The sequence below is a fragment of the Macadamia integrifolia genome, chromosome 3, assembly GCF_013358625.1.
Source record: "Macadamia integrifolia cultivar HAES 741 chromosome 3, SCU_Mint_v3, whole genome shotgun sequence".
In the NCBI taxonomy this organism is placed as follows: domain Eukaryota; kingdom Viridiplantae; phylum Streptophyta; class Magnoliopsida; order Proteales; family Proteaceae; genus Macadamia; species Macadamia integrifolia.
The window spans coordinates 14,176,811-14,201,336 of NC_056559.1; the positions used below are offsets into that span (position 1 = coordinate 14,176,811).

Here is a 24,526-nt window from a genome sequence, read left to right on the forward strand (position 1 = left end):
CCCCCCCCCCCAAAAAAAAAAAAAGGACACAGAGAGATGTAATTTTTAATGGAGGAATATACAACTCAATATTCATATTTTCTGATGACATAAAGGTAGCATGGCGATCTGGGAAAAGAGGTGCCTCAGAAGAGAGAATTAGGAAAAAATTGATTTGGGATAATAATTATCTTTGTCTTTTTATTGTAGTTCTCCGTTTTATATTTTGATTATAACCACAACAACTGGGTTCACTTTTTATCTTTATTTTCATTTCCATATCAATGAAAATTTTCACCATTGCCTCCCCCCCCCCAACCCCCCACCCAAAACACCCCCCCCCAAAAAAAAAAAAAAAAAGAAGATAAAAGGGAGCTATGTTGTCTACCTCAAGTTCACTAGCCAAATTAGTGTGCTTGCTTCTCAGAGCCTCCATTATATCCTTTGCAGCATCAAATGCACTAGCAGCAGAAGCTACCAATCCAAGCACACCATTACGCCTTGATGCACTTTGGCCTTCACTATTGGTTGAAGAGCTTTGCTGTGAAGGTTGTTCATGCCCACCATGCACACTTCCTTCTACTACTGTGGTCCTTTCATGTTCTTGTCCATGAGGGTTTCCACCATCATGTGATCCACCAATACCGCCAGACTGTGGGCCTTGATGAACTTGATTGTCTGAGGTTAGAGAACCCCCAACATGAGGCTGTACTCTTGCACCACCATCAGACAAGCCTAAAGAAGTTGTACCAGCCCCAGACACATTTTGCTGCATCCGTAACCTTCCAAGTTCAGACTTATTGGCAACATCACGGCGCTCAAGCAAATATGTGCGTAACCAGTAATACAGAGCCTGCAAATTTGGAGGAAAATTTTCAATAGTGAGATGATGAAAATCAGTAGAAGTTGATCCTTCAATAAGCTTCCAATATTTTACCTGCGGGTACACAGTAGCAATTTTTAATAGCACAAGTTTGCAATGAGGTGCTTCTGTCCTCTGCAAAGAAAGTAATAGCTGTGGGACCCAAGAAAGCCAAACCCAATGTGGGATCTGGTCCAAGTACTTATCAAATGATCTTCCCACAGGTTCATTGGCAGTATCAAAGCTGAGAAGATATAGGACACGAGCTAAATGGCTTCTGGAGTTAGAGACACCATATTTGATTCCCTGAAGAAAGCAACTCACAGCATATTCTAACCAAGTCTCTTCTTGGGTTTCTTTGTAAATCTGTGAAGGGTAAACAATTAAAATTTATCAAGTGACATTTGACAAGGTGAAACAAAATGGCAAGTTAAGAAAGAAAATTTGAACAAAGAAACTGAATACCATGTCACTATAATTTCCCCAGCTTATCCATCCTTTTGGCAAATGTTTGAAAAGACTGATGGCATTAGAATATGCAGTATTAGCATTTTCACATTCATTTAATTTCAACAGGAAATCCCCCTTGAGGCGAAAAATTTCTGCCTTATGTTTCACGGGAAAATATTCAAGATTAGTACTATTGATCGAACTAAGACCACTGCTAAGTCCTCCCTTCATCTCGAGATAAGCTTTTGCTTGTTCTCTTATTTTGACGAATGCCTCCTACAAACATCAAAGCCGAAAAAATATACCATGTAAATGCACCATGAATGAAATGGAAAAAATGGAATAATACTTCAAAGGGAAGGAAAGAAACAGGGAGAGATGTCCAAGATATAATGAATAATCATGCAAGGGCAGAAGTACAGAATGAAGTCATTCAAGCCGCTTGTCACTGATGCATATCATTCACCAACCAAAAACTAACCCAAGAGGATAGAACACGTGGCGAGTAATAAGGGCTCTTCATTGACTACCAATACAGTATGTAATAGCAAATGGTAATAGGTTGGCTCCCATAAGCTTGGTTGGGTGGTTAACCTAATTTTGGCAAGTGGAAGGATGATGTGACAATTCCAACCCTTGGACATCTTGGGAATAGTCTAGATTGGCCATGTGTCAAATTTCAGCCAAAAATTCAATAATTTATCCCTCCCATTTTAGTTAGTCCATGCACCCCTCGATGGTCCAGACACTTTTGGTAGTCCAATATTTTTCAATGCTTTGTTTCTTCACTTGGAAAACTCCCTTTGGCTGAATCATAACACATAACCAGCGGGCCTTGGGGTCTACTAGTCCACCAAATTTATCCCCACCTAAAAAGGATGTGGCAGAATTAGGTGTGACACCAAGACAACATTAAGTGAGCCAGGTCATCTAGCCAACCTTTGCAATTATTAGTAATACTACTACTGCTACTACTAGTAGTTAATGGTGAGGGCGGTGGTGCTGTCATTGTTCTTAAATAGAAATTCCTTGTACAATATTATTAAATTGTCAATGCATAAAGTGAAATAAATTATATATCATAGCTATATTATAGTAACATAAGAAATTACTATGATGAAAATATTATAAGGGCGAGCGTTTCCTCTGACCATAGTTGTCAATGCGCCAAGGCGAACCAAGGCGGTGGAGGGTTGTCTAAGCGCTTAGGCGAGAAGGCGCCTGCCTTAAGGTGAACAAGTGTTATTTTTATTTTTCCTATTTTCTAACATTATTTAGTAAGTTATATATACCTTGTATCATAAAAAATCAAGATTAAACCACATCAAGTCATTAAAAATCAACATTTAGCCACATCAAATAATAAAGAATTAACATTAAGTCATATTAAGTTACAAAAAATCAACATTTAGAGAAATGCTCTTATTCTATAATAAGTTTGACTAGTCAAATGATTTTATTTTTACATGAGACTTTTTGTATTAGTTATAACATAAAACCAGATTTCTAACAAGTCTAAGATTACTTAAATTTGAGTTGCAATGACAAAGTTATGCTTCAGTCAAACTTATTTTTAAGTGTGCGAATACTGTTAAAATCGCCTGAATGAAAATAATTTTATGAATATCAAAACAAAATATTATTTTACTGGACTTTTGGTTTTTAGCAATGGTTTAACATGATAGAATTTATAAAATTTTCATAATTGAGAAAAACCCCTGCATTTAAAAGTTGAAAATCGTCCCTATAACCAAAATCCAGTTTTTGTTCTTGAACTAGGGGGTTGACTTTTTATCCTTTTGGAATTTGATTTTAAAGTATTTTTATTGGATTCAAATAGGGGGTATTTGCTTATTTATGAATAATATCTTAAGTAAATGAAACATTTACTTGAATGATATTTGGCATAAATAAGTGCCGAAACACAAGGCGACATGCAATGCAACAAGGCGGTTGTCGCCTAGGCCCCAAGCAAACCGCCTGGACGCCTAGGCGACGCCTTGACAACTATGCCTCTGATGCTCATATTAATTCGGGCGAAGGAGGTTTCCCCAACCTGAATCTTCAAATAGGGAGGGATTTAGGAGAGAGAGTGAGTGGGATTGCTAAAGGGTTTGGGTGTGGGAGTGCAAAAGGGTTTTGTGTGCGGAACCTTTTCCCATATTATAAATACTATAAAGTTAGTCATGCATTTTTAGAGTAAAATTCTAAAAAAAGAAAATATTATTTTTTTAATATTTATTTACACATTAAAAACTAAGATAAACTAATGAATCGATATCATTGAAATCTCGTTTAATCAGACATTATTATCAATAATTATATATCATGACTAAGTACAAGATATAGACAAACAAAGAAAGTACAAGATATCAGGGAAAAAATTTAGAGTGAGGGAGAAAAGAAATTCACAAAATGTATGAGAAGCTTTAAAAGTGTTGGAAAAGAATCTCAAATATTTTTTGTAGTGGCATATCTCATGCCAAAACTAGTGATAATATTACCATATAAAAATAATTAGAAGACACAAATGTTTATCATGATGTTGACAAATGTATTAATGGGGGAAAAAAAAGAGAGAAAAATGTGTGGTCAGAGAACCAAGAACCATTAGATGCTCAGTATCATGTAGCAGGAGGAGAGATAATTCCTGTCCTGACTGATTACAAGGCTGTTTGACTTTAGCTTTGTTTGTACCTGCACTTCCATGGTTGAGTGGCCATACATCTTCTCAAGTATTGTCACACAAACATCATAAAGACCTTGCTTACGGGCGATATGAGCAAGCTTATTGACATTCCAAGCTTTGTCACGGTAACCAAGGTGGTGTAGCTGTGAGTTTGTGCTGCCAAAATCTTTGAATGCATCTATGACAGTATTATACATCTCATTCCTCCATTGAAGTAGATCATACCAAACAGATAAGCTATCCCATTCATTTGGGGTCCTTAGTCGCCATGTCTCGAGGATTTCCTTCAGATCCATATATCCACTAGCATGAACACTTGCAACAGAATTTCCTGAAAGTTGCTTGTTTCCATTGGCAATATCCACTATAATTCTGGCTGATTCTTGCACTTCAACAAGTTGTTGAAATTGCTGCAAAAGAGGTATACGGGATTGAACAGACATCTCAGGCAATTGCCACCACTGTTCTAGAGCAAGATCAACACCTTTTCCCACTATATTTTCAGCATCTCCCACACCATTTGTATTTCTATCATGAAGAGCAAAAAATACCTGGATCAAACGGAGCTTGGTAGTCTCTTCTACCTGAGCCTTAGGAATTACATAATCTTTCATGTATGCCCAATCTGGAATTTTCCAGAGACAATCAAGCAACATTTCGTAATTTTCAACACTCTTACCAAAGTCTGCCAACACATCCCACTGACTTAGCTGACTAGCACAATAGAGCCATTGCTCTTCCCAAAGACACATTTCAGCCTTTGGAACTGTGTTGTTGTAAGTACCTTGAGTTGCCTTGATCATGGCTTGGTAAAATAGGCTTTGTGCCTGTTGCCAATAACCATGTTGAACTAGAGAAAGGCCAGCTCGTGTTTCTGCAGTAATCGACCTCTTCTTCCACAGTCCACACCTCATATCCTCTTCATTGAGAAATCGATAAAGCTCAGCAAGAGACTCAGAACACTTCGCTTCATTCATGAACAATACGACGTGACTTTCGAGCAGAGCCAATGAGATGTGCCAAGCATTATACGTCTTTCCAATATATTTGATGAGTTCACTTGGCATTCGAGGTTGAGGGTGGCTCAAGTGAAGGCCTTCTAGAAGTGCCTGTACGACATTGGGCCTGTTTCCTCGCTGCTTTTTGTGGTGATCTTTTGACAATAGATCTATCATTGGCTTAGCTAAGGCCACCTGCTCTTCCTTGTGTAAAGTTACCCAGACAATTGGGAATACCAATACCCACAGATGATATGCAACATTAGCATCTGTATGAGCCAGTTCCCTCAAAGGAATAACAAGATCAGCCACCTACAAGAAGAGAGACATCAAAAAGAAAAAAATCAAGTCAATAAATGTATTCAGCACTAATACAACTATGGGAAATATCACGTCCCCATCAGGTAGACTAACAATGGTCAAACCAACACCGATATTAAACCTAAAGAGACCTGCTGCTACCATCTTGGGTAATCACATGACATTTCTCCCATTGGAAAGCAAAGATGCAGAACTTCTAGAGCAAAAGTAAACATTCAACTTAATATAGGCCTCAAATATTTTAAGCTAGGGGAACTATCCAAAACGAAAGGTTATTGCAATGACCTTAAGCTTGCTCATTTCATTCAGAAACTGTGCATGCTTATACACAAGGTGATCTAGTGTCAATGGACTCCCTTCAGAATCATCAGGAGCATCAGGAACCTGTTGCTGCATTCCGGGACGCTCTGGCAGAGTAACCTGGGCCATAAGTGGGGGCACCCGGGCAGAGTTTGGAGCAAGAGTGATAGGTTCATTTTCAAGCAAGATTGCAAGAAGAAGATCAAGGCCTTGTTTCAGCCAGAAGACGTCACTTAAAGCTTCCCAGTCCTGAATTTGGATGATAAACTGCAGCCTTGTGAACAATGTCTTCCCAAGAGATTCATGATATAGCAAGAAGAATTTCTGTCTGATCTCTGGATCTTTTGCCCGTAGACCAAGCATAAATTGCCTCTCCACTTTCTGGAATGCTTCTTGTCGCATGGACAGTGGGTACCTGGCAACAAATAAAATCAATAGATCAGGCCAGATCAAATAATGTTGTCAAGAGCACTAGCGTATTACTTACCTGTTTGAATCAGCACAAAGTCCATAAAGAAGTTCAAGATATTTCCTGTCCCACTCTTCTAGGGCACTTGGGAAGAAACCCTGCTTATCAACCTGTGACAGCTTCTGAAGATATGAAACTATCTCCTTCTGAGCAAGAACAGCACCTGATGCACCGGATGTCACTGCCCTGCTGAAGTCTTCTTCAATCCAGCTCCTTATCACATCAAGTATGCAAAGTAGCACACTGGCATCCGTACCCTTCTCTGACAGTAATGCATTTAGTATTTGGCTCATAAATCTTTTGCATTCAGGAACAAGCATGACCCTCGCACTGATAAGTTTCAAGACAGATTTCAAATTAGAGATCACCGATCCGATGTCACCAACAGCAGAAGCAAGGCTAGCAGAATCTGGCTCTGTTCTCTGACCCTGGAATGGAACAAGTTCCACTGCTTAATGTAGTTCAATGACTATTATGTAGAGATGAGACATAAAAATTCTTCAAGAATCACATAAATGGTATATCCCAGTTAAGAAACAGAGGCTGAGAAAAAAGAAACACAACCCAACAAATAGATGTTGTGTGTTGAAAATCAAACCAAACAGAAGATTAAAACTTTCCCACATCACTTCAACCGAACCAATTGCTATCTCAATGAAACACAGAATGCCTATATCAAACTATTTTACTTCGGAATGGGATGACTCCTAAGTGTATTAATAGAATTATACCCGGCAAACTAGAGCATGAATAATGCAGACCAACCTTTAGATTTTTTCTGATATAACAGTCAAATATTGTACCAGTGCAAGACAACCTAGCACAGAATAGTTGACCAGAACTCAAGATATATGCATTTTAAAATTTAATCATGCAAAAAGGACAAGAAAGCAACTTCAAATAATAGTAAAAAATGCAATTGAGCAAGGAGGTTGTTTTATCCAGAAAAAGTTCAATATATCATCCCATCACTTGTCAGGATCTAAACATCTTGGCCATATCTTTTATTGAATTAGTGACAAGTTCCTGTACCATTTTTCTGCTATGTAACAAAATTTTCCATTGAGAGAGGAATGCAAGGGTTTTCAACACTTTCGTTTGATTACCATTACGGATGCATACTGATTGACTCTGTCAAATAATCAGAGTTTAGTTCTGCATATTAAGTGGCTTTATTGAGCATTCAGAGTTCAGTCCGATAACACTTGTTACAAACCCAGAACCTATAACCAATACCTGCAAGTATATGTATATATATAGATATATATATATATATATATAGAGAGAGAGAGAGAGAGGGAGGGAGAGGATAGAACCAGCTTAGAGATCTAATGCGAGCAGTACCTTTAGGCAGTGTTTGGTATACATCTAGGTCATGTAAATATATATATGTGACAAGTTTTTTGTCCGAAAGCAGCCCCTGAGGGCATGCAATGACCACCGTGCCATTCCTGGGGGTGCGTGCCCATGTCTGGGCGCAGGGCGTGTTCTTGGACAGAAAACACTTGCCCTATATATATACCAAACGCAGTCCTAATTTCATGAAGTCCACTATATGATTTCTAATGCCTTCAAATTATAGTTGCATAGTTTGTTCCCTTGAACAATCCTTTAGTGTTAGATCTTAAGGCAGCGGGGAACTTGGAACCCACAAAATGTTGAGGTTGAGAAGATGAGAAGACAAATATACACTAAATAGATAGTGCACACAGTTGTTTAAGACCATGGATGAAAGATTTAAGGCTGCATTTGAAATGATTTCTTGGAATACATTACTGACTGAGAATGCATTTCCAGAATGCAATACCAAATACAGCCCTAATTTATAACCTGGTAAACAGAATACAATTATAGTCTGAAAAGGAAACCTACTTATGACAGACAACTGACAACTTACTTCTAATAACATAACCCTATCTTAAAAGTAAACCAAATATATGACGGCAATAAAAGATGTTCCTGAAGGTACACTTTAAGACCACTGAATGGGTAAAGACTGCAATGCAGGAGAACCACAGAAATGAGACTATTCTACTGGAAATAAGACCTGGGTTGGCTAACATATGTGCTGTGCCTTTGATGGAAGGTGTTTTCATTTTAATTGGCTAGTTTACTGGGTCTAAAATAAGAGTAAGAGCTAGGAATACGAGATTAACATTTCTTTTTTGGTGAATAAATAATTCATTACCGAGAAGAAAGAACAAATACAACCCAAAAGGAGAAAGAACAAAGAAAAGAAAAACACAAGACCCATCCTAAGAGGAGGATGAGGGTCGAATCAATCCTAGGAGAGAACAACATGCTTGTTCCTTGGGGAGTCAATACAAGTAGAGATTACAGCTGAAAGCCTAGCTTTAATGTCAAAGGAAATGGAATCCCAAATCTGATGAAGGAATCAAGAATTGGTAAATTCATTTCCTTAGATTTCTCTCCATCCAAATATGGTTTGATAGAGGCATTAAAGGCAAGTTTTTCTACAATATCACAAATAGAAGAACCAGAATAAGTCATATCCACCCAGAGCCATTCCCGACTGAAAGGGAGGATCTTTTGTCTTCTCTGCCAGCATTTCTCAAGTGACCCCTTTCCAATTTGATGAGGGAAGAAGACAATCAAAAAATCAGTGGTTAACATCTTCAGTCGCATTCTAGTAGAGGCTACATAGAGGAGAAACAACAATCTGATGATGAAAAAGAAAAGACTGAGTTGGTAGGTAGTAGAAGAGAGCTCCCCAGACCGTGAAACAATGACGAGGAAAGTGGTGTTTAGGCCGAGGAGATAAGTGGACAAACCATCATCAATTTGGTAATGGATAGCCCCAAGAGTGATAGAACGGAGAGAGAATCTTGCGCCATACCCAAGATGCGTCTGAAGGGATAGAAGTAGTCCAAAAGGGGTTAGATCAAAGGAGCCCAGAGTAGACCCAGTCCACCCAAATACTTTTTTTATTGGCTATAATCTTCCAAATCAGATTTATGACACCGGCTGACTTGACATCTCTAATGCGCCGCAAGCCGAAACTCCCTCCTTATTGGGAAGAAAAACATAGCCAAGCAGATGGGACAAAGAAATCGAGAGTCATTACCTTTCCATAGGAAAGAAGACATAAGAGATTCCAACACCTTAATAGTAGACTGTGGGAGACCAAAGATACCAAACCAATAGATATAAGAAGACTGAAGAACTGCTCTAATGAGAACCATTCATTTAGCAAATGAGAGTAGCATGCCTTTCCATAATTGGAGCCTTTTCGGAATGAGATCTAGCATAGGAGTTTAGTGACGAGCAATCAATCTAGCCAGAATCAGAAGCAAACTCAGATACTTGGCAGGGAGATAACCAGCTGAAAACCCAATCTTTGAAGATACTTGGTAGGAAGATAACCAGACGAAAACCCAGTCTTATCAATAAAAGAAGCTTTCTCAAAAACCGAGACCCCCAACCAAGAAAATGAAAGATTTCTCCTGGTTGATGCGGAGAGCTGATTAACCTTCAAAGAGCTTACAGCAAGACATAATGGTTTCTAGAGAGGCAATATTGGCTTTAGAGAAAATAAGCTTCTAATCAGTAGAAATTTAGATACTTCTTGCGAGGAATTCAAGCGCCAAGGAGAAGATATAAGGAGATAATGGACATCTATGTCTGATTCCTACTAAAGAATCAAAATAGCCAGCAGGACTGCCATTAACCAGAACTGAGAAGTTTGGAGCAGAGATGCAACAAAGAACCCAATTTACAAACACCGTGGTGAACCCCATCTGAAGTATAACCTTGGAGGTAAAATCTCATCTCAAAGAGTCAAAGGCTTTATGGATATCAATCTTTATACAAGTAACTGGCGGATGAGATTTTCTATCAAATCCTTTAACAATTTCATTACAAAGAAGACTGTTGTCTGAAATATTTCAGTCAAGGATGGCTCCACCACCTCCCTTTGGTTAGACCCTTGGCACCCCTCTGGTATTCTGCTTCCCCTAATCCCCTTTAGATCTATCTACTCTTCTAGCTTGAGGAGATTTGCCATGGTCAATAGACTCCAACACCATCATGTCTGCCTTTGGTTGGTCCCCCCTCCCCCTCTCTGGCTGACCTTTGGTCTGCTCCTCCCCCTATCCCTCCTAGACACTGTGGTAGGGACAAAGTCCTCTGGCTTCCCTCCCCCCATGGATTGTTTACTTCTGCCTCCGACTTGGATTCAATTCGTTCCAATAGACCCATTGTGCCTTTAAGAAAAATTATTTGGTTCAAAGGTCACATCCTGTGCCATAGCTTCATAGTCTAGAGAGCCATCTCCAACTGCCTTCCTACTCAGGCTTTCCTCATTCACCATCACATCTAAGTCCCCCCTCCTGTTGTCTCTGTTGGAACATTATAGAGGATGTTGACCACCTTTTCTTCTCATGCTCTGTTGCTTACACCATCTGGAAGAAGGTCCTCAGCTCCTGCTGGCCTTCCTATCGGCCCATCCTCCCTTTTTCCCCGGAATGGATTTCGATTGATATGACGTTTGGAGGGTCCTCTATTTATGATACAGTTGGGAAGCTGGCCTTTGGTGCATCGATTAACCACATCTGGATAAAGTGCAATCTGCGTATACGGACTTCCAATTCTCGATCTTATGATAAGATTTGGAAAGCCATCTACTTTGCTGGGGTCTCTTCCCCTCCACCATATCCCCCCTTGACGTATCCCCCTTCTTTTTAATTGGGCTTCTGGCCATGTGTAGTCTCTTCCTTCGTTGAGGGTTTGTTCCTTATGGCTTCCCCTGCTCCTCTTTGTATATTCTTCCCCCTTGTTAATGAATTTACTTGCCCACTAAAAAAAGTCATCAAAAATTAACATTTAGAGAAATGTCCTTGTTCTCTAATAAGTTTGACTGGTCAAATGATTTTATTTTTACATGATACTTGTTAAGAACTAAGTCACAACTTGGGGGTTTGTCCCGATGTGACAGTTATTTTTCCTTTACAAGTTAGGCTAGTTAGCTAGGTTGTCTTTCTATATTAGAGTAGGTTTCTATTTTCTAGTTGTCTTGTTGTACAAGTAAAGGGGCGCGCTTGGTCTAACGGTACCAATGTTGTGACCTGGTGGTCAAGTCGAAATAGCCTCTCGACATTCATGGGGTAAGGTTGCATAGTTCTAGCCCCCCCGACCTCGCACATGTGAGAGCCTTATGCACCTCATACGCCCTTCTGTACAAGGTACTACTTACCTTCTTTGGTTGTAACTTTTTGGTTTATAAATACTACGATGGGGGGGAGGAAGCAATATACATATCGGTTGCTCCTCACCTTGAAGTCTATCTCTTCTCCTCTCCTCCATCAAGTTATTGGTAACAGATCTTAGGCTTCTAACAATACTGTTTGTATTAGGTAGAGTACAAAATCAGCTTTCCAACAAGTCTAAGATTACGTAAATCTGAGTTGTAATGACAAAGGTTATATTCATGTCAATTTATTTTAAGTTGCGCAAATGTTGTTAAACTTGCCTAAATGAAAAATAATTTTATAGATATCAAAACAAAATTATTTTACTGGACTTTGGTTTTTAGCAATGTTTTATTGATAAGATTTATGAAATTTTCAAATTGAGAAAAACCCCAACATTTGAAAGTTAAAAATCACCCTTACAAAAAAAAAAATAAATAAAATAAAATCATTTTTTTTTGTTCTTGGACTATGGGGTTAGAATTTTTATTCTTTTGGAATTTGATTTTTAAATTATTTTTATTGAATTCAAATAGATGGTATTTTCTTATTTATGGATAATATCTTAAGTAAAGGAAATACAAATATAAAAACATTTACTTAAATGACATTTGACATAAATAACTGTTATGCTTTGCAGTTTGCAATAAGGCGCCAGTGCAATAGGGCAATAGTCAACTAGACCCCAATTAGGCAGCCTGGGCACCTAGTCGTCATCAAGGCAACACCTATACAACTATAATATCAACTTTTCAATAATCGCACTTGATGAACTTGTCTAGTAAGTTTCCACCCCACTTATCCAAACACTCATATTTGTGGTAGTTTGTGGGAAGCAACTATCAAGCAAGTACAAGTTTCCCACCCTTTTTTACCTTTTCCACTTCTCTTTATCAAACAAACATGGCCTAAGAGAATGAATCTCAGACACAATACTCGAACATGAAATGCAATGAAACTATTGAAAGTTACATGTACACGATATTGTTGCATCAGAATCTTATAGAGCTTTCCAAGCACTAGGTAAAAAATAACAATCAATTCAGATTTTCCCCAATACATTTTTTTTCCTTTCATTTTATTCATATATTTATTCTTTTATATAGATGAGAATCCTCAAAAAGGCTGCAAAAGCCATAGAAAATTGTTTCCAAAGCACACAGGTAGGGAATGAGAAATTTTTTTACAATCAGGTAAAAAAAATAGCGGCCAGAAAATGCTGTCAGAAGGAAATGGCAGAAAGCTGATTTTTTAAAACATATAATCAGTTATATATTACTAACTTTAACAGTCATTCACTGAATAACAGAAGTGAATTACTCCACAAACAGATATGGCTTACTTGTCTCATGTGAGGAGTTCCAGATGATCCAATATCCCGTACAAGGCGTTGAAGGACACGAGTCAAAGGCAAAATGAATGGATCGATGACGTTCTTCTGCACCTCAGTCAAAGTCTTAATGACAAAGAGTGCAAAGCTTATCATGGAGTTTGCAGCACTAACTTCAAGCGATATCTGAGGGGACGTCACAGCTGCAAGATGCTTTTGTATAAGATCCTCAACCTTTTGGTACAATAACTTCACATCTTGTGGCGTATTAGGTCCCTCTGGAGGAAATGCCATAAAGACCATCCTTAACAAGGAGCACAGGGACTTGCCAGCATCCAACATTTTATTATTGAAGCAAGGCTCAAGTATCTGTAAAAGATAAATCCATAATATAAATTTAAAGAATTACAAGACAAAATACTTCCATAATATGGTGTACAACATTTGAGCTACTAAAAAAAAATAGTTTATTCAAATTTACTTGTGAAATTTGATTGATGTTGTTGCGGACAAACAAATGAGGCTGCTTCTCCAAAACCTTGTTCATGACATCAAGACCCTGTGCCAAAGCTGTCGCTGGGTCTTTGGATTGGGACGGTTGAAGACTGCCCAGCAACTTCTCCAGATAATTGAACTTAACATTAGCATTAGGCCACACCTCTAAAGCTTGGGATAATAGCTCCAAAGCCTGCTTATACATTGAACTCGCTTCCTTATCCTTGGGCTCTATGACCAAAGCTACCTATTTCCAGAAATCAGAAGTATGAAATGTTAAGCTAAACATAGTTCTGTCCCCGTTCCCCCAAATTCAAGATTCAAAAAATCCACAAATTCAAGATTAAAGAAGACCCACATATGATCCACAGAATGGGGATAATTTAACAAGTTAATTTTAAACTCCAACAACCATGATGTCAGTAGCAAGACAAGAACATAAAATTGTCATGAAAAAACTAATGAAAATCATAATTCAAGACAAGAACAAAAAATATATCATTGTTTTATAACAGTGAAATGTGAAATTGAAGAAAAAACATTCACATCTAAAGCTAAAGCAAATGAGAAAAAATGTTTATCAAAGTTGAAGACAGAAAAAGGTAAATGCTCACTCTAATGAGAAAATTGATGATCATTTCTTCCATAGCAGCATTAGGCTTGAACTCTTCATCAGGCTGTGCAGCAGATCCAGGGGTTTCTATATTGGGGATTGAAGATGCACCACCAGGGGACATGACACATATGGATTGAAGACCGGGTTCAATCTTCACTCGTTTACTTAGTTCATCAGGTAATAATGAACCATCCGATGAGCGTTTTGGTTCACCACCAACAGGGCCCAGATTAAACACATCACTAATTTGGTTAGGGCCTTCTGTATCAGGTACCACTTTAACCTCATGTTGCCTCTGCCTTTCCCAACCGACAACCAACCCTGCAAGTTCAATGGCAAGGCGTCTATTTTCTGCAGTGGTGTTGAAAGGCAACCCAAGGCGACTCAGAGAGTTAACCATCTGAGGTACAAATTGTGCTCTACAGCCATAGAAGAGATCCGAATGGCGGACAATGAGCTGGAAAATGTGAATTAAATTAGGAATTGAATGACCTTCCTCAACCAGAATTTTTTTTGTGTAACGTATCCAAATTGGCATACGGTAATCCCCTGCAGGCAACCTTCGGGGTAATGCTGGCATTAATATATCAAGCGCCTGCTTGACCAGCATCTTGTTCTCTGGCTGGCAAGTTCTAAGAAGAGCCACAAAAACCTGCACTCCAAACCAAATTTAAGTTTATAAACATCAGTGCATAATTTCCAGGATATCATTTTCATAAAAAAAAAGGGGGGGGGTAATATCATAGTCATCATCGTCAGAAGATACACAAGGTTACAACAAGAAAAACTCAACGAGGTGGATACACGCACAGAGTTATTATTTCTGATAAAACATATGGAAATAAATACTTTTATAATTATAAGAAACACATTTTTTTTGGTGAAATACTTACAAGATACAATTACAGGAATCCTTGTAGCAATAAATTTCACATTATCATGCAAATATCTAGGTTTTTAACAGTAATATAAGGAACTTATTGAAACAGATATGAGGATGTTGAGGTGGATAAGTGGTAAAACTAGGAATGATGAGGTAAGGAATGACCATATTAAAGATAATTTGGGAGTAGTTCCAATACATGATAAGCTATGAGAAAATCTATTGAGGTGACATATTCATGTTCAACGGAGGCCTTTGGATGCTCCAATACGAAAGAGTGATTTGATTCAGATTAAAGGAACTAAAGAGCTAGGGGCAGACCTAAAACGACATCTGGAGAAATGAGGAAAGGCATGCATAGCCTAGGCCTTGTATCAAGTATGACATCTAATAAAGCTGATTAGAGGCAAGGATCCATGTAGGAAACCACACTTAGTTGGGATAAGGCTCAGTCGTTGTTGTATAAGGCACTTGTTGGATAAAGAAAATGGAAGTAACAGGATAGGCACTCCCATACAATACACCAGCAAAGATGTGCTTCCAGAAGAACATTCACAAGGATCTCAAAGTTAACAAGATAACCCACCCAAGACTATTCACCTATATAGGCACCTTATTAATGCAAAATCCAATCCATGAGCTTATCAGATGTTGTGGGGACCTAGGTCTAAGTTCATAAAGCTCAGATTTAGACTGCGTGCGTCAAAAATGGAAATTTCAGTTTCTGTGTCAAGTTGTCTTTTTTTTTTTTTTGGAGCGAAATTGGAACGACGGAACTACCTTTTTTCGTTCCGTAAATTCTCTTTTATTTTATTTTATTTTATTTTTTTTTCCACTTTTTGTTCCAAAAAAACCGAAACACACCATAAATGCACCAAACACTTTATTCTGTTTTTTCGTTCCCATAGAACGAAAAAAATCCAGAAACGTTTTTTTTAGAATGTTACCAAACTCAGCCTCAGTCCTTCAAAAATTGGGCCCCAAGGGCCAACTGTTAGGCCCACTTCAAGCATTGTACTTAAAAAAGTCTTTGATTATTCCTAATTGTTTTAGCAGTTGACTAGACTATTGGTTGTCTCTAAGCAATAGGGGCATTCCAGCATTTTGCTTCTAATCAATCGATGAGCAAGAGTCATAATGGGTAGAGGCCAGCTATTCTTCAGCTGGGCATATCATGCTGAATCACTGAAGCTCTTAGTAAAATTATAGAAAAGGCATATATAGAAACCATTCTCTTTTGAGGAGGTTCTTTCTTCCCAACATGAAGCATCTAACTCAAATTTTCTGATAGTATGTTTGTTTTACACAGCCTCTCATAGCAATTTTTTGAGATGTTTTAAATCAAGGTCGGGAGACTCAGGACTAGATGTAAATCATTCTTAGAGCCAATCAATAGCTGGGGAAGAAGGTGCTGGATATAAAGTGATGCTCTCTTGGCTTTCAGTATAGGGATTTAACCTGCCTTTGACTCACTTTTGCACGACTAATATTGTTCCTTCCGATAAAATGGGATAGCATTTCTCTTCTGCATATCCATGGAGTTTTGAAAAATCCAAACATCTTAGAGATAGATATAGAGGTAGGAAATTATCAAATGAACCCCACTATTTTATTTAATTTAAATTTATTTTATTAAATTAATAATTAGACAGAATGGAAAAGAATCTTGCAGCATAGAAATGGGCCGCCTCCTAAAGGGAGGGAACTCAAATTAATAAAAGCAGCCTAGTTTAGCATATTCCTAATTTCTTGTGTGATGCATCAAAGGCAGAACACAAGTATCATTTAGGAGAACAGGGTAAAAGTATGCACAGCAAGGGAGAAAGGTGGGGTGGGAATAAGAAAATACTAACTCCAAAAGCATGATAACAAAATGGTTGCCAATTCAGCACACTACCACATCAAAATAAAGAGTGATAGTGCGAAAAGGGCCCAAGAGGAGTAGTACCCCCTCCATTCCCTAACTCACTAAACTGTTTACAATCCTATAATTACAATACAGAACTAAAAGTTGCACCCCGTCATCAAAGAAACAAAGTCATAAACATCAAAGTTTTGCATTGCATGCTCTGAATAACTAAATCCACACATTAATTCTAAAGGTACCTGGAGTATAATTTTCTCTGGAGCCTGATAGGCCTCCAAGAAATGGCAAACATTGACAAAGGCCCATTGCTTACTGGCACTTTCTTCTCGCTTGAGATGATTCCAACCAAATTTGATAAGTTCCTTTCGATGATGAACAAGGTCATCTTGTAGATATCTGAGAAACAATGTAGCGAGCTGCAGAAGTTCTATTCTCAAAGGTTCATCATACTCAGCACTAACCTAAAAAATGATGTGATGTTTGTTAGACGAAAAAAAAAAACAGATAGAGAAGCTAGGGAAAATGACGGCATGAAATATACAGAAATTTGGGCACATGCTGAAGGGTGGAAAAAACCTCTTCCGGAGGATCAAGAAGCTTTTCAACAATTATTTTGATAATAGTAGTGTCTACAACCTCCCAACTTTGGCCATTCTGGAAAGCATGTGCTAGCATGGGAAGAATGAGCATTTGCATAGCAACAACCAGGTGATCATGACCAAGTTTTTTTGATTGGAAAAGTTCCAAGAAATGCAGTAGAAGGGTTTTCTTCATATGCGGAGGATAACCTTCAGCAACCTGAACACAAACAAGCAAAACCATTACCAGCAAAGACATGAATCTGCATTATAAAACAGATTAAGGAAGGAATTAGCCCCAAAAGTTGATCCTGGATGTGACATACCTCAATGATGTAAAATTCCTTCAGGAAAGTATAATCAATGCGAGTGTGGACTAGAAAAATAGAGAGCATATCAAACAAAACATTGACTTCAGTCTTGTCATGCCGCAAGTAATTCAGAAAGCATTTGACAAGCCATTTGCTTTCCTTCACCTACATTTTTCCAATAATGCATCAAGGTGAAAAAAACATTTCACATAAAATATATGCTCAAAGAAAAGAAAACCAATGGTACCATGAGACCATGACAGTAGATTCATCAAAGATATCAGAATGCGTAAGGTAAAATAATAAGTAGCAAGAGACTGGATGATAGAAATCCAGCATCATCAGGGCAAATCATAGGGACTGGATGATAGAAATCCAGTTCTTGCCAAGGACTGCGTAAGGTAAAATAATAAGCAACAAGAAACAAATTCTTCCGAGTAGTGGAACAAATGGTATGGCGGATCTCATAAATCTGAGCATAGTTCCCTCCCTGAGAATAGGGTTGTTTGAATACATCCCATTGTTCCTTAGCAAAGTTGAGCAAGACGAAGCTGGGCTAATAGTAGGCTCCATAGAGTTAAGCAAGGACATGACAACGGCATCATTAGCTAACCAAGTGTTAGCGGCGGCAGGTCTGAGGGTTTGTTTGTATCCCTAATGATAAGGCCGGAGAAGTTGTTCCCACGGATTGTAAGCAGGCAGGCATGAGACCATGTGAGATAGTTCTAACATGGGCCAGGATTGAGAGAGAATTGGTTGCCTGGACGACGACCAACTTGTACCCGAAAGGAGACACCACTACTGGTATCATTAGTCACAGTAGCCATGGCATAGAAGGGAGGCAAATGTGTAGGCGTTAAGGGCAAATGGTAGCAACACAAGTGCAGTGACACCTGCGATGAGGTGCGGCAACCAATGGGTCGTAGTGAGGGAGGCAAGGAAGTACAATGGACATTGATTTAAATTGATTTTTCAAAAGCTTTTCAAGTTTTGGGTAAGTAAATGTTGAGATGACCACAAGAAGTTTATTATTACCTCGGTTATTTTACTATTTACCGTAGTGACTCTTGTAGATAGAGACGCTTAGTCAGTGAGGCCAAACATTTCATATTAAATACGGTGCAATCCTTTTCTAAGGCCAAGAGGCAAAGAAAATTTAATATGCCTTTTGGCCTCAGAAAAGGATTGCACCAATTTTATAATTAGATGGGCAAGTGTGGTAAACAAAAGTGTCAATGTCCAATGCAAATATGGCTGAGGAGTGTTTGCTAAGAGAACATTTTGAAAGATGAAGCATCCAGCAACATATGTCTAATGGGATTAGAAGCAAGGAAACCCAGATATTCTCATTAAAGAACACAGAAAAAGAACAGTAAATCAAAAAAATTCCAAAGCTTTTTCTGTGTGTTGCGATTTTTTATTTTTTTTTGGGGGGGGGGTGGGGGGGTGGATGGGGAGAACAGTTACCTGGATCAAACTCAGTTCTTGTTCATTGTGCAAACGAACAATTCTTGCAGGTGATTTCCAGACAAGTACCAGCGTATCAAATACAATACGATTATTATACAACCATTCAGGCATCAGTTTAACCAAAGCTGAAATAAGAGCAAGCCCCTGAAAATAAGCATCTGAACTTTCACTCTGGGTTGCAGAAGGTGGATTAGAAAGACTTTCAGGTAGAGGCATAACAAGATTTTCATCACTCATTGGAGCAGCAGGTGGAGTCACTGATACTGATGGAACTGACCCTTCAGACTTTGGAAAGAACTGGGGAAAGGCATTTGCAAGTATTTTCTGTGGAGCCTTTGCAAGTTCTTCTCTCAAGGGTTGGCCAGCATCTGAACGTATTATATACATAAACCTGATATGTTCACAATAAAATGATATTTCCAGGGAGGGGGAGGGGGGAGAACAAATCAAATGGCTTCACAACCAAAAATTAGTAAATAAGTAAAATCACTACAGCTCCATTTAACCCTTACCGCCTAAAGTATTTAGGCTGGCCTAAACGAAGAAGAAAATACTCAACAGATTCAGCTGAATATCGATTTAAGAACTTAGTGAGTGGAAGGCGATAAGGACTGTTAATTTCACTGTAGAATTGTCCTTGGGGAAGAGCACCTTCCAAATCTATTGTCAGCGTCACAAGTTCATCCAGGAACCTCCCTGCTGCTGGAGGGAGCAGGTGGAAAAGCTCGATAATAGCTGCTTGAAACGAGAGCCTTGGTTTGTAATTAATAACGAATGAATAACTCAGAGACAACAAACATCCAAACATTATAAGATATACCTGCCGCAATCTTTGGTTCTTCACCAGCCTTCCAAGCTTTCTGACATTGAGCAAGCTTTTCTGGTTCTAACCATTTCCTAAGGTGCTCCAAGAGCTTACCACCCAAGGTAACATTAAACCAGTTGGAAAGAAGTTCAAGCAAACGTGCCAGACCTTGCAGAAGAGGCATGCTGAGACTCTTAGTGTGTGCCAAATTAACTAAAATAGGCCGGAGGCTAGTCTGCAGAAGGTCTTTGGGCATCCTTTGTTGTTGAATAACCTAAATGCAAGAAAAGGAAACAAAGTATAGTTGTCAAGGGGGAAAGGCAATTGCCTAGGCGCCCCAATATATTTTTTATTTCTCCTCTTTTCTACATTATTTAGTATACTGCAATATATACCTATAGCATAAAAAACAAACATTAAGCCATATCAAGTCATCAAAAATCAACATTAAGCCACATCAAGTCATATAAAATTAACATTATGCCACTTCAAGTAATAAAAAATCAACATAGAACTAGAAGACAGGAGAGTTAGGTAGAGAACAAAACCAGTTTTCTACCAAATCCAATATGGCTTAAATCTGATATATATTGAAGAAGTTATGATCCAGTGAAACCTTATTTAGTGTGCATGAATGCTATTCAAAATCAACCTGAATGAAAATATTATTTTAGAAATCAAAACAAAATAATATTTTTCTGCTCTTTTAGTTTTTAGTGTTCTATCACAATAAGATTTATGAAAAGTTTAGATTTGAGAAAAACCCCAGCATTTGAAAGTCGAAAATCATCCCTACAACTGAAAATTCAGTATTTGTTCTTGAAATGGGGAGTTGACCTTTTATCCTTATAGAATTTGAATTTTTAACTATTTTATTAGATTCATTTAGGGGTGCTTGCTTATTTATGCATAACATCTAAGTAAATATAGAGATAATTACAAACTCAAAAGGTTTTTGGCATTAATCAGTGCCAAACCTGGTTTGATACCAATAGAAATATAATAAATGGAATAAAGAACAATAAACAATTAAATCAATGCCTTGCACTAAGGCGACAGTCACCTAGACCCCAAAAACCACTTGGATGTGAAGGCGGCACCTAGGCGACACCTTGACAACTATATTGCATAGCTATCAAGAACCTTGCGTGGATATTTAGTAGGAGCAGAAGAAATTACATTACAGATGGTGGAGATAAAGATGGCCTACCAATGCCAAGTAGCACTAGAGGAGCATGTGCCAAAGGGTCTAACTGATTTGGATGGGCTCCACTACAATGATTTCCTTGTCCAGAAACTAACAAAAATTGAGAGATTTCCAATATACTCAACTAATCCCTTTATTAAATGTTGTAACATGGGTATAAACATAAATCTGTCAATTTTTGTTAGTTATTTTAAATAAAGTGGGGCTGTCACATTGGCAAACCAAGCATTCCTCTCAATCGAACATCAATCAATTAAAGAAAAAAAAAACACAATAAGGGTCAGCTTTAAGGATCCCATTCCTCCATCCAACTCTAGGGTAAGACTTAGTGTGAGTTGAGTTGAGATACCGGTAAACTCAATGGTTTCAAATAAAAAAATATCAATCAGATGGTAGGATAGACTGGATAGTAGGATCAGTCAATAGATTTAACCCTTGGGAGTACGAGACTCAAATGGAAACCGTCACATGGGGGATATAAATCCCCTGCAAGAGAACCCGAAGCAACAAAATACTGTTGAAGACAGCTATTGACTGTATATATATATATATAAATTAAATCAAGAATAATAACAAATACCTGTCGAAGGCCCTCCTTTGCAACAGCAACAATTTCTGGTGTCCGACAAGTCAATGACTTGAAAAACATGGAAATGATCTTTGCACGCAGCTCAGAATGATTTGGTGTTTTAAAATCAGCCCATGCCATCGCTGTACAGAGTAATTCAATACATGCTGTTCGGAGTTTGTTCAATGACGTCGCCACTTTTGGGTTCATAAATTTCACAACCCAAACGGTCTCATCAGCCTCAGCAATTTGCAGAGCTTCTTGCAGGAAATTAATAAGCTCAGGAGTGAACTTGAGAAGAGGGGGTCTTAATGCCAAGCAAAAATTCAGAGCTGTAACTGTGCCAACCTGCATATCAGGGCCATTATTTCCAGTGTATTAAATTTAGGAAGACAAATACACACTAAAAACAACAGCCAATGGAGTCTACCTGTTGATCAACATTCTTGGACCGGAGTGGTCGCATTATAAGGGGCTGAAGCAATGGTTGATACAAAGGCTCAAGCAACTCAGAGACTTCACTACCAGTCCTACTCGCCAGAAGTGCCAGGCATGACTGTACGTTCTTCCTAACAACAATGGATGCATTAGGATTAAACAACTCCGAAGCAAGAAAATCAATGACACCTTGAAAGCTTTGTCTGCGGGGTTCACTATTTGCTTCATCAACATTATTAACCACACGGAGGACCTGTGTAAGAACTTGACTTGTCTCCTCCTGTTCTTTGTTAGCATGTGCAGGAAGCCTTTTGAGAACATATACCAGACCACGGACAATTCTTACTTGGAAAAAGCATAAAGTCTCAACTGTGACTTTACCCACCAAAGCTCCTAACCCCATTACACCTCCAATTTGAGCCTGCCATGTACTTCCATAGCAACAATGCAAAAGACGAGGCAAAAGTTGCTCAAACACAGGGATCCTCACACTCGGGGGTGGGGAATACACAGGATTCATTGATGGACTAGAAACCATCATAGGAGTACCAGGACCTCCCCTTGAAGTCAGCACACCACTATGTTTTGAGCGAGCAAGGAACAGGAGTGTTTCAGCAAACACGTTTAGAGCACTGAGAGCAGCCTTAGCATGGAGCCTGTTTTCATCTGCCAGCACGTCCACTAATGCATCCAAGAATACCAATGGATCCAACTCCTTGAGATTCGAAGAAGTGGAGCCCCGAGATCTGGAACCCATGTTATTAGTTGATGAAAGCACAGGGCCCACAAGTTGCCCGGTTGCAATTGAAGAATTAGCTGAAGAGTTCTCTACATGAAAAATCATAGCAAAATGGCGGCAAACATTGAGAACAAAATCATCCTTGTGATCATGGAGATCTGATTCTCCATTAGCAGCAATGATGGTAATCAGGAGAACCTTAAAGACGGATTTCTCAGCCATAAGTTGTGTTTTAGTCTTGACGCCCAAGTCACCCTGCAAGAATATTGTGATTTTAATTTTGAACTCCAAACTAGAGGAAGATCAAGTCCATCAGTGTCTTAACACATATCTCACAATTCTATTTGGATTAATGGAAACTGAGTTGAGGAAACGAGCAGAAAACCATTTTCCGTTTCGTGATTTTATGATGTTTGGTTGGACAGTGCCAACATCATTTCCCGCACTTTCACAAAAAGTGCAATACTTTAAAGTATCATTTCCCCTTCAAAATCAAAGGAATGAGGAACATTTTATATTTTATATTTTCAATTTAACCAAACACCTTTTGGAAAGGGAAACCTTCCATTACTTTTCACCCTTTTCTTCTCTCCTATTTTCTTACCCCTTACTTTCCATCCAACCAATCTTTTCCTACACTCCCCATACATATGTATGTACACACAAATTACAAACATGCATATGGTACATGTTTACACTACAGAAGGAAAGGTCCATTAAAAAGGTCAAGTAAAACCAAAGCCACAAAGCGAAGTTAGAAATTCAAATATAACAGATTCCATGAATCTCTTCAAGGGGGTCATGTCAGTGGCTGGGTTAAGTTACCTCACATTGTCAGGAAAATTTAGATGGGGCAAACTTTCCTCACCTAGGATTGTCATTGCTGTCTCAATAAGATATCCTAACAGATGAAAAGTTCTGATTACGAAATGCAATTGAATGTGGTAGAATCCACCATTTCAGGAGTGCCAAGGGATAGTAAGCATTGTAGTGTGGAATATTTAACTCAAGTGGGATTTCTGAGTTTAGATTAGATCCATGTAGTCGAGGATTAAAGTATCGGTATCGGTCGCCGTATCGATCGGCCAAAATTAAGATACGTATCGGAGGGTATCGTATCGTATCGCAGATACCTTAAGATATGCTAAAAATACACACATAAATGGATAGGAAACACTTTTTTATACACTTTTCCATAAAAAATAATTAAAAAAAAAAAACTATATATAACATGTATTATGCATAAACAATAAATTGAGAGTATCGCAATAAGAATCCAAGGTTTGTAGTTGTCCCATAAATGTAAAATCCTTGTTCCCACCCTTGATTTTCACTTTAGTTAGAGAGAAAAATGGTTGGCAACAACTTTGAAACAAAAACACCTCAAAAAATTGTTTTTTCTGTAAAATTACCCATCTTGGCCATTTTATGACCGTATCGGTATGTATCGATCAATACATACCGATATGTACCGATACATACCAATACGTACCGATAAATATCGAAACATACATTTCACTTCGATTTTGAATTTTCCATAGAGTATCGGTACAAATCGGTGTGTATTGTATCGTATCGATGGTGTATCGGTGCATATCGGTATGTATCGTAAGATATGTATCGATACAAAAGGGTTTTAAAATTTTCATGTATCGTATTGGTCCGTATCGTATCGATAAGGGCCGATACAGATACGTATATGCAGATACGGTACGATACGGACCGATACTTTAAACCCTGCATGTAGTGTGAATGTTCATAAAAAGTTTGCAGGTTAGGAGTCCAAATAGATCATAGATTGTTGACCTTAGGAGGAACCTTATAATGCAGTCCCTAATTCGAAAACTCCGCTTGGGATCACTATGGTCCACCCAAGTTTTTAGGTCACTATGATTATGGTTCAAGATCTAGCTGAAATCTCAAAAAAAAAAAAAAAAATTTCCG

The 24,526-nt window shown here is 38.3% G+C and overlaps 1 protein-coding gene across 2 annotated transcripts in view; it reads right to left on the bottom strand.

Annotated features, from left to right (window-relative positions):
* The window catches only part of LOC122073390 (transformation/transcription domain-associated protein-like), a 69,707-nt gene that overhangs the window by 5,100 nt on the left and 40,081 nt on the right, over positions 1-24,526 (bottom strand). For both annotated transcript variants that reach the window (XM_042637971.1, XM_042637973.1), the window contains exons 14-30: positions 21,836-22,837; positions 21,418-21,753; positions 19,646-19,904; positions 19,338-19,560; positions 18,823-19,216; positions 17,371-17,520; positions 17,043-17,264; positions 16,706-16,927; positions 13,715-14,368; positions 13,087-13,347; positions 12,618-12,974; positions 6,087-6,496; positions 5,585-6,014; positions 3,989-5,290; positions 1,307-1,567; positions 917-1,207; positions 368-832 (exon numbers count right to left, since the gene is read on the bottom strand). In XM_042637971.1, coding sequence (XP_042493905.1) covers positions 368-832; positions 917-1,207; positions 1,307-1,567; positions 3,989-5,290; positions 5,585-6,014; positions 6,087-6,496; positions 12,618-12,974; positions 13,087-13,347; positions 13,715-14,368; positions 16,706-16,927; positions 17,043-17,264; positions 17,371-17,520; positions 18,823-19,216; positions 19,338-19,560; positions 19,646-19,904; positions 21,418-21,753; positions 21,836-22,837 — 7,239 coding nt within the window. The remainder of the gene's footprint in view (positions 1-367; positions 833-916; positions 1,208-1,306; positions 1,568-3,988; positions 5,291-5,584; positions 6,015-6,086; positions 6,497-12,617; positions 12,975-13,086; positions 13,348-13,714; positions 14,369-16,705; positions 16,928-17,042; positions 17,265-17,370; positions 17,521-18,822; positions 19,217-19,337; positions 19,561-19,645; positions 19,905-21,417; positions 21,754-21,835; positions 22,838-24,526) is intronic.